Source organism: Ictalurus punctatus, chromosome 15 (genome assembly GCF_001660625.3).
Source record: "Ictalurus punctatus breed USDA103 chromosome 15, Coco_2.0, whole genome shotgun sequence".
NCBI classification, from domain to species: Eukaryota; Metazoa; Chordata; class Actinopteri; order Siluriformes; family Ictaluridae; genus Ictalurus; species Ictalurus punctatus.
Window position 1 is genome coordinate 21,401,186 of NC_030430.2, and position 10,617 is coordinate 21,411,802.

At 39.2% G+C, this 10,617-nt stretch overlaps 1 protein-coding gene across 2 annotated transcripts; it reads left to right on the forward strand.

Annotated features, from left to right (window-relative positions):
• Positions 1-579: 579 nt before the first annotated feature.
• srm (spermidine synthase) lies at positions 580-10,343 on the forward strand. 2 transcript variants are annotated; one of them, XM_053686426.1, is made up of 9 exons: positions 771-825; positions 2,916-3,077; positions 3,851-3,971; positions 5,045-5,137; positions 5,249-5,402; positions 5,522-5,605; positions 6,380-6,525; positions 6,618-6,740; positions 9,076-10,343. In XM_053686426.1, the coding sequence occupies exons 2-9, from the start codon at positions 3,031-3,033 to the stop codon at positions 9,091-9,093; spliced, it is 786 nt and encodes a 261-aa protein (XP_053542401.1). In that variant the 5' UTR covers positions 771-825; positions 2,916-3,030; the 3' UTR covers positions 9,094-10,343. The 2 variants fall into 2 exon arrangements, with proteins under 2 accessions (XP_017343625.1, XP_053542401.1); XM_017488136.2 differs by lacking the exon at positions 2,916-3,077 and having other exon boundaries at positions 580-825.
• Positions 10,344-10,617: the final 274 nt, after the last annotated feature.

Consider the following 10,617-nt stretch of genomic DNA (forward strand, 5'->3'; position numbering starts at 1 on the left):
AGATAGATAGATAGATAGATAGATATTTTATTAATCCAGAGGGCCCTTACAGTAGTGGTAAAAACACATTTTTACAGATAACATAAATACAATAAAAAAATCTAATAAAGTAAACAAACAAAAAACAATTTGTTAAACCATGTGTAACATTAAATGTAAATATTTTTATATGAAAAAACGTTGTAATTAGCTTACATTATCAGGTTTAAACTTAATACTTATTGGTGCAGTTCATATACAATAATTTATTAAAGAAAGTCTCATCTTTGTTGGAGCTCTTCGTCCTGTTGCACGTTGACGTCAGATTCAACATTCTCGTGGGTGAAGTGGGTCAATCCTAAATGCTTCCTCATGTACTACATAGGTGCACTACACAGGGTAGGAAATCATGATCCGTACGTCCTACTTAGTACACTATATTATCAATAGGGAGCCGTTCGCAATTCAGCCTCTATGCCACTGTAAAGACGAACTAACTTGTATAGGGTGGTGACGCAGCAGTAGCTGATTCGCTGTTCACACACAGAGCTCCGCCCAAAGCGCGCTCCTATTGGTCAGTTCCTGTCTACTGTCAGAGACGCCCAACGTGTCAGATGTGCTCACGGACTACACACACCGATTGCTAGTAGTTTCAAAGAAGAGGCACGCTAGACGCACGCCGAACTGGTTTGTTTTAAGCGGTTATTTATTCGTAATGGATAATATTAAAGACGGCTGGTTCACTGAGACGTGCACGTTATGGCCTGGTCAAGCGATGAGTCTTCAGGTAGAAGAGGTTCTGTATCAGAAAAAGTCCAAATTTCAGGATGTGTTGGTGTTTAAAAGGTGAGGCTCAGATCACGATCAGTTAGCGGACGCGATAAGTGTAGTAGCTTCTCTCGGGGAAAGTTAATGTGCTCTTAGTGACTACTAACTTTATCTTTTCATTTTAGGTTTCCTGAAATAACTGCAGCTTCACCCGCGTGCGTGCATTCATGCGTGCGCGCGCGAGTGTGCGCGCGCATTTAGCATACAGCCGGCTAACTGTTTAACTGCTCTGTGTTGCGTAGCTTTGTACTGATTTGAATATAATAAACCTTTTTTTTAGTTGCTAAAGAGTTTACTATTTGTCATTTGACAGTCCTGTTGAGAAGACTGAAGTCTGCTATTCACAAATTGTCTGTATAGCCACCAGGAATTGTTCCAGGTGGTCAGTAAACTGGTAACCTTGGAGACCACATGTTCTCTATGCACTGAGTTCTCATTACTGATCAGTTCTAACATCCTCATGTGAGTTACATACAAAGTCTGCATCTCAAGGGTTCTTAAAAAAACAACAACAACCTTTTACAATAAATGTACAATGCTATACTATTTGGCTATTTATTTAAGCCAGAATGTTTTCATTTTTCTCACCTTTCCTCCCATGGATCCCATTTATATGAATACTGGCAGGTTAGATTCCAGTTGATGTTGTTATTTATAGGCGTACTAACTTTCATGACGGTGGATATCCAGCACTGTAACAAAACAACAACGAAAAAAAAATCTCACCCAGGAAGGCTATAGTAACTCAAATAACCACTCGTTGCAACCGTGGTGAGCAGAAAAGCATCTCAGAAGGCACGTCACAACCTGAAGCAGAAAGGCTGGAAGACCACGTCAGATTCCACTCCTGTTAGCCGAGAACTGAAGGTTTGTATGTATTGGATTATACACTGAACAACCACGTTATTAGGAACACCTTTACACCTACTCATTCATGGAAAAGGCTTGAAGATTGGAAAAAGACTAGGTGATTTTTCCAATTTTTGGAAACTGTCCTGTTTTGGAGATCCTGTGCCCGTTGTAGCCTCACATTCATGTTCTTGGCCATCGGGAGTGGAAGCCGAAGTGGTCTTGTGGTGTTCTAGACATTTCGCAGCAAGGTTTGAAACAGTGGCTATATTTACATGGAGAGCAGTAATGTAATTATCAACCTTATTCTGAATAAGAACAATATTCTGATTAAGGTGTTTACAAGAGTCGCGTTTAGAATACTCCTTTCATGTTGCCGTTTTACATGTTATAGATCATAGATGGATTAACGGCACACGTCATTACGTTCCCACGCCACGCCGTCCGACGTTCCCTCCAGAATTTCACGTATCGACATACAGTCCGTCTTCGTTATGGTATCGTATACAGTTTTGGGTGTTTTTGTTTTTAATTTTACGAAACTTCAAGTGCAGTTAATTATTTGTCATGATATACATGCAAATAGATGACTGCTTGAAGCCGTGGGCTGCGTCCCAAACCGCATACTTACGTACATACGTACATGTATTTCTCCTACTATATAGTAGGCAAGTACGCGGTTTGGGACGCAGCCGTGCTCTCTTGTTTGCCATCGAACGGTTGAGCACTGCCGTGTGTGTACGTGTCCTGTCGCAAATTGCGGTGAATACTCTCACACGACGTTAATAACTTGATGAAGGTGTGTACATGTCTGTAATACACGTCGATAATGAGACTAAAACAGGAGTACTCCACACGACTTAATTCCATTTGTGTTTACTTCGTGTATGACTTTAATCAGATTAAGATCATCAGTAATCACTGTTTACATGCTAGTGTCTTAATCAGAGTATCATCTTAATCGGGTTAATATCGGATTATTGTAGTCCATGTGAATGTACTGACTGTGAGATGCTGTTCTGCTCACCACGGCTGTAAAGAGTGATTAGGTCAGCTATTCTCCTCTGACCTCTCTCATCAACAAAGTGTTGCCGCCCACAGAATTATCACTCGCTGGATGTTTTTTGCTCCATTCTGTGTGAACGCTAAAGACCATTGTGCATTACTTTAATCAGTCTGTACTGGATTTCACAGAGTCTTTTTTTGTGATTGTTGCAGCCAAAAATGCTTGAGATATTTGTTCTTTTCTTTTTTTGCAGAAAACTACTTGAATTGGCGAAACTGCAATTGCACGAAATTGTTTGGCGCGGCACTTCACAGTGATGTTTGTTAGTAAATGAGACCTTTTAGCTGTGCAAATGTTTGACGCTTGTGATGACGTCACATGACGTGTGTCGTCTCAAATCGGTGGAAAATCTGCGGTAATTTATTATAGTTATTACATATTGCAGAGTTTGCTTGCTTTTACATTCATTTCTGCGATAGCGAAATCTTGGAGGGACTGTTTAATGTGTTGTGCTGCTGTCACATGAATGGATAATTGCACGAATGAGGTGCAGGTGTACAGGTTTTACTATTAACGTGTAATAGTGATTGATTGAAAGATTTATTTGTCATTTGTAAATGGTTTTTTATCACTAGAAAAATCCATAATCCTTCTTCTAGCATTTTTTTTTTGGGTTATTTCAACCAGCCTGATAAATAAAAGTTTGAAGTCTGTCGAAAATGCCTGTTTCAAACGGAATGAGTTGTATTTTTTATTCTTTGTTCTAGTCTGCTGTATAACCCGAACCAACAGGACTTAACAGTTTCTAAAACAAAACACCTTTGTAGGCGCCCTTATCCAGAGCGACTTACATTTAACACACAATTTTTTTCATACAATCGAGCAGTTGAGGGTTAAGGGCCGTGCTCAAGGGCCCAGCAGTGGCAGCTTGGCTGTGCTGGGATTTGAACTCACGACCTTCCGATCAGAAGTCCAGCGTCCTAACCTCAGAGTTACCACTTCCCCATAACCCACGTTATTACTCCGAATTTCTATAAACAAGAACCATGTCTCTGTGTATTTCTGCAGATATTAAAAACCAAGTGTAATCTTGTAAGTACAAATGTCTCCAGTGTGTGTATTACAGGCACCATCAACCATGCTCGCTTACTCTACTCTACTTTACTGTATTTCTCCGGTTGTCTGCAGTAAGACCTATGGCAACGTCCTGGTGTTGGATGGCGTGATCCAGTGCACGGAACGAGATGAATTTTCTTACCAAGAAATGATCGCCAACCTCCCGCTGTGCTGCCACCCTTGCCCTAAGAAGGTAATGACTGTGTAATTTCATCCTGGTTATAACGTAATCATTATGGTCAGGGCCCCCGGCTTGAACCTGAGATCGAGTTACTGTCTGCACTACTGTTTCGTGTGTTCTCACAGTGTCCGTGGGGGTTTCCTCCCATCTCTCAAAAATCTGCTGGGATAGGCTCCTGATCCACCATGACCTGGATACAATGGATACTGAAGATAAATACATCATTTTTATGGAAAAATGTAACGCTCCATAATGATCCATGACCGCACTAATGGGCGGGGTTAGAAAGAGTGCAATTGTTAAAGAATCAAATTGTTGGTTAAAGGATAGCCATTCTGATGTTTCTAGCTAGAATGTTCCCCCCCATGTACCGGATATATAGCACAGCACAGCACAGCACAGTCTTGAGAAGTAGTGTGGTGGTTGTCAGAAGTAGGACAAATTTTGTTTCTTCACATACTTTAATATTTTATACTCATTTTATTTATTTATCCTTAGTAATATTACCTCGTCACTGATACTTGGATCAATGTTACAATTCCTCCTCACAATCCATGCCAAATCCACCATTTTAAAATTAGGCTGAATCACAAATGGCTTTCTTTTCACTGTATTTGTTCACCTGTTAAGAGTGTTTATAATTATTGGCACCTCTGGCTTCATTTGTCTTGCTCGCCACCGTTAGAACAATCTCGCTTTGTCAGTAGTTATCCCTGTGAGGGTGAAGAGCACCACACCTATTTGAAAGTCAAACCTTATTTATTTATTTATTTATTTATTTATTTATTTATTTATTTATTTTCATTCAATTGTGGCATCTCACAGCTCCAGGATTCAGTCCTATAAAAGCATGGTGATAAGTAGTTTGGCAGCCTCATATTATCCTTTAGGTGTGAATGAATTTGTGACTGTGTGTGGAAGGAGTTGTGCAGTGGATTGGAGGTTTGTAACCCTCGCATACCACTCTGAAGTGTAATAGCAAACAGGGAACATGTTGTGCTTCTCCAGAACATCTTGTGAAATGCCTTAGGGGACGTGAACGTTTGTGCTTAGTATAATGTATAATCTTTTGTCTCTGTGTGCAGGTTCTGATCATCGGCGGAGGAGACGGCGGGGTGCTGAGGGAAGTGGTGAAGCATCCGATGGTCGAGTCTGTAGTTCAGTGTGAGATTGATGAGGTATGTATCAGGTTTCCTGCTGCTTGAGCTGTCTGCCAGAATAGATCCGTAGGCTGTTCTATTTCCACTTTCAGTTCTCTTGTTTAGTTTTTGCGGTGTATTTTAAAACAGGATGTCATTAACGTTTCGAAGAAGTACCTCCCTGGAATGGCGAAGGGATTTTTTAGCCCCAAGCTGACTCTGAATGTAGGAGACGGTTTCGAGTTCATGAAGAAGAATCAGGATGCTTTCGACGTCATCATCACGGACTCCTCAGACCCTGTTGGTAAGCACAGAAAAACACAATTTCTTGCCCTGCTTTTATAATTAGCATTCGGTCCATTGCAAAGTGTAAACGCTCTGTTTAAGGGTTTAGTCTTGACTGCAGTGTGTTTTTGTTTCCAGGCCCAGCAGAAAGCCTGTTCAAAGAATCCTACTACCAGCTCATGAAAACGGCGCTGCGTGAGGGTGGAATTCTTTGCTGTCAAGGTTCATACACATTCTCGGACACTTTTGAAGAGGGGTTGTGAGCTGGCAAACCGCCATCCGGAAGCGGCCCCAGTAAAGTGTATCGGTGGACCAAACCGAGTACTCGAAAAGAAATACTGTAGCAGATCCATCCATCCATCCATTTTCTGTAGTGCTTATCCTACACAGGAGCCTCGCGCCTATCCCAGGGCACAAGGCGGGGGACACCCTGGACCAGGTGCCAACCCATTGTAGGGCACAATCACGCACACATTCACACACTATGGACAGTTTGGAGATGTGAATCAGCCTACAACACATGTCCTTGGACTTGGGGAGGAAACGCTGAAGCATGCGGAGAACATGAAATATCTGTGTCCTTGGGATTCGAACCCCCAACCCCGGAGGTGTGAGGCAAACGTGCTCACCACAAAACCACTGTAACAGCTGGAGGAAAAAAAACCCCAGCTGTAGTTCAAACACTATCACTACAACATCAAATTCAAAATATGGCATCTCATCTGTTCAGAGTACAAGGCTTTAGTCAAATGTGGTAAAGTACCACTATAAAATAAAACATAACCACTTTGGATTGTCTTATTTACAGCCATAATCGGATCATTAATTAAAACATTAAAAGGTATCAGTCATGATGGGTTCCTTTCCAGACTTTTCTAAGCAAGGAATTTCATTTAACCGTCCCGTTGTAAATTTTAGTCGGATACCCCGTTATAAAGGTTGAAGTTTGTTAGAAGAACGATTGATCGGAAGTTCTGCTTGTTTTGGTTTTTGCAGGAGAGTGTCAGTGGCTTCACTTGGAGCTGATCAAAGAAATGCGCATCTTCTGCAAGTCTCTGTTCCCTGTAGTGGACTACGCTTACTGCACCATCCCTACGTACCCGAGCGGCCAGATCGGCTTCATGCTCTGCAGTAAAAACTCGGTGAACACCCCCTTTCTCTCCAGATTTTGTGCGTGCGTGTGTCTGAAAACCTGTAGAGCTTTCTCATGCGCACGTGCTTTGCATTTCTGCAGGACACGAATTTCCGTGAGCCAGTACGGGAGTTGACGAGGGACGAGATCGAGAGCATGGACCTCAAATATTACAACCCTGAAATCCACCGAGCTGCTTTTATTCTACCTGAATTTGCCAGAAAGGTAAACATGACCAATTACCTTATTTATCAGTCCGTACAGGATCGTTGTGCTTTTTAATTGTTTGTGTATTTATTTTTAAATAAAGTTTTGTGGAAAACTACTTGAATTTGAGGAATCGCAATCGCACGAAATGGTCTTAAACAGTGATGTTTGTTGGTAAATGAGACCTTTTAGCTGTACTCCTGTTCGACGCACGTGAATCGAAGAACGCTTTGGCTGAACGTGCGTTGTGATGACGTTTTGGGTGTAAAATCTGTGGAAAATCTGCAGTAATTTTGAAAAATTGCAAGCTGCTTCAGATATTGATTGCAGTTTGCATGATTTTGCATTCATATCTGCGATATAAATCCTGGAGGGACTGGGTTTACTGAACTGTATGGGATTATTATGTCTGTACCAGAGTTTAAAAAAAAAAAACAAAGCAATATATAGCTGTCTGTAAAGCTTTTGGATGGAGACGGGAAGGAACGTACACAACGTACATACAACTTACATTTTATTTCTAAAATATAATGAGTATGCACATTTCAAACAAAACAACAATCCAAAGCATAAGAAAATCAACAGATGACGAAAAGGGAGTTTTACTAAAAACCAATTCAGCTTTTAGAAGAACAGTTGGAGACATTTTATATAGGCAAAGGGTAGGTATACAAGTAATTTAAAAAAAAAAATAATTACACCCCATTCAGAAAGTGATGTGCAATATTTTATTAGATTTTTTTTTCCCCTAACTGTTAATGTTTAATATTATTAACCTGCACACTTTGGCTGTTTTTGTCGCTAGTACTCTTTTGAAAACTAGCACACTAAATGTCCTGTCTTATTATATTAAGGGTATACACACTTTTGCACTGTACTGTAGTTTGCTATATTAATTAGCCCCTCCAGGGCAAATCAACGCAAAATCAAGGAAACAATATTTGGAGGAGCTCTGCAGTTTTTGGAAACGTCAGAATTTCCGTAGATTTGGGCCAAGAGGCAAGGTTCAGTTAGAGCCGTCTTCGATTCGTGTGCGTCGAGCACGGGTACAGCGAAATCGTCTCATTTCCCAACAAACATCACCACCGTGAAAGACTTTGCAAAAGTTTCATGCGATTTCGCCAATTCGAATAGTTCTCCGCAAAATAAAAAAACGCCGCAAGTTGCATCTCAAATTTTGATAAAAAGCCGACTTTCATGGCAGTGGAATATTTCGTACCGTTATACCATGATGCACTGAATACCATCATTTCATACGTGTTCATCCCAGTATATACTTCATAGGCATTATGAAGGCATTTATTTACACTCTTATGAATAAAATGCGAATTCTAAACTGGAAAGAATAAAAAGAAATGGTATAAGATACATGGATAAACACGATAAAAGTATATGAACTTTGAATATAATGCTAAGGATTTTAAACTGAAGCTCCCCTCATGTAAAGCAACAGCAGGATACAGGACAGGCGCAAATATACAGGACGGCTGCAAAAATCCAGCATTTTTGGCCGCAGCAATCACAACAAAACTCTGTGAAATCCTGTACGGACAGATTAATGGGGGAAAAAAATCAGCTTTAGTGCTCAAAATTAAGCTAATAATTTATTACATCTCAGTACACCGTATTTCTTAACCCTTTCATGGAGTGTCCACATTTCTCATTTATTTATTTATTTATTTATTTATTTATTTAAGGGAAATATAAGATGTAAATCACCTCCAAGTCACTTGAGAGCATTGCTTTAAATTAATGTAAACTTCTGTAACTCTCTAGACTCTAACCAGTGTCAATATTTACTAGTTTTCTACATAAAATAAATAAATATATAAATAACAAAATAGTGATGATGATGATGATGATGATGATAAATTGTGCCAAAATCCACTGAATGCCTTTATAGTTTTAAAAACTAGTCTTTTTGTTTTAAACATATGGGTTACAAGTCTAAACTGTGTACTGTCTTTTGCATGTTCAGAAATGATATTTTCTATAATTGCGGTCTTCAACATGACATTTTAGACCTGAATGATAAAAATGTTGAACATTGGAAGATTATTATTATTTTTTTTTTTTTTTTTCAGGTTCTAACCTTTTTTTTTACTTTCTGACAGTCCATTGACTTTCTAATGTAAGATATTTAGACAGAATCAGTATTGGTATATGATGCAGTTTGAAGTGAAAAGAATCTAGATATGCGTGTAATAATAATCTCTAACCATTTGTGCATGAAGGGGTTAGAGTAGCTGTTGACATGAGCATTGTTTTTCTGCACACAGTGCTGTTGTGGTTATCCGGTTATTAAGCTGTAATTTATCTGGGGTTTTTTTTTCCTTCTTCTTCTTCTTCCTAGGTCCTAAGTGAAGTGTAACTGGATTCTCACGTACCATCTTGTCTTACCGCTGCTTTGTGAAATCAGGGCGATGCCGTTAGCGCAGCTGCTGTGTGTGGGTATGAGTGTGTGGTTGTGTGTACCGCCTCTCTCTCTCTCTCTCTCTCTCGGTCAAGAAAAGGGAATTTATGTGCATTTTGCACAGTTTTCACTCCAATCTCCTAAACACTTAGTGATTTTTTTTTTTTTTTTTTTTTTTTTAATTATTATTATTTTTTTTTATTTATTTGCTTTTTGTTTCTATCTATACATCATCCACACTGTCAGTTTCTTACAGTTTACAACCAAGTGCCAGAAATGTCTCATCGTACGCGTTACGTGACCTGGGATACGACAGTCATAGTGAGATCAATACAAACATTACACTTATTTTGTGTTACATTCCACTTCGGCTCGGTCCTGAGCTTTTCATTTTTCCGTTTTCTGGAATAGCGATCAAACTGAAGACGCAGCGTTTGAGTCCTGTGGCTGTTGGACCGTGAACGTGCTTTGTTAAGGATTTTGATTAAACTGAGAGATGGCAGATTGATGGCTATAGTACAGTAGAGAGTTAACAAACATTGAAATGCTCATAGTAAAATAAGCTAATACAAATTAACGTGAGGTTCAAAAGTTACAAGTAAATCTGCATCATTATGATTAACTATGAATTGATACATAAGGTTTTTTTTTTTTTTTTTTTTTTGTGAGAAATTTAAGCCTTATCCTTAATCCTTCTCCTGAAACGGTTTGGGCTGAGTAAGGTGCCGTGTTTTACTTCTCTTGCTTCTCTTACTTCACAAATTGTAACGTTGCAAGCGCCTTGGATAGAATGAACATATTTTGTATAGAACTTTCTGAACTGTGTGCCGTATCGATATCAATGGTGTGCTCAAAATGTATTTAGTGTCTAACTTGGCTTTAGGTCATGATTTCAGAAAGAATGTGAACTCTGTAGACTCACAACTCATGCTCTTTTGTGCTGATGTGAAATGTGGTTTTAGGTTCCCAACAATATCCAATGAGAGGTCCGGTCACCCCAACGAGTTAAATCATTGTGATCAGTTTTTAGAAGTGTAACTTTTAGGACCCATGGATTTAGGCCATCCTCATGTACCTGTTGTGTTGCTATAAGCAGAGATGTTTCCTTTTTTTTTTTTTCTCCCCCCCATTAACTGGTATCAATAAATTCAAGTTCATTTTGTGAAATCTGTAACATGATTTGAAATAATAAAATGCATAACAAATGACTGAATTGTCTTGACTTTTTTTGGGGCAACACTTGTATAAACTATAATCTTGGTGTAAATGCATGTAAGGAATAAAACGCTTGGATTTGTGCTGCGATAATAATCAACAGAGTGATGTGTAGCAGCGTTACTGATACAAATCTGAAGTTGATTTATTTTCCATTAACACATACCGCTTTGTTCTTCTTATACCACAAGTTGTTACTATAGAAACAATAAGGTATCGTGTATAACGAGTGCATTTATATAACGTTTCTATATTTAGAAATAGGAA

Excerpts from the sequence above, each read along its gene's own strand:
- srm (XM_017488136.2), top strand. The coding sequence starts at position 695 with ATGGATAATATTAAAGACGGCTGGTTCACTGAGACGTGCACGTTATGG. Across the intron at positions 826-3,850 it reads GATGTGTTGGTGTTTAAAAG|TAAGACCTATGGCAACGTCC; the intron begins GTGAGGCTCAGA and ends GGTTGTCTGCAG. Across the intron at positions 5,606-6,379 it reads TGGAATTCTTTGCTGTCAAG|GAGAGTGTCAGTGGCTTCAC; the intron begins GTTCATACACAT and ends TGGTTTTTGCAG.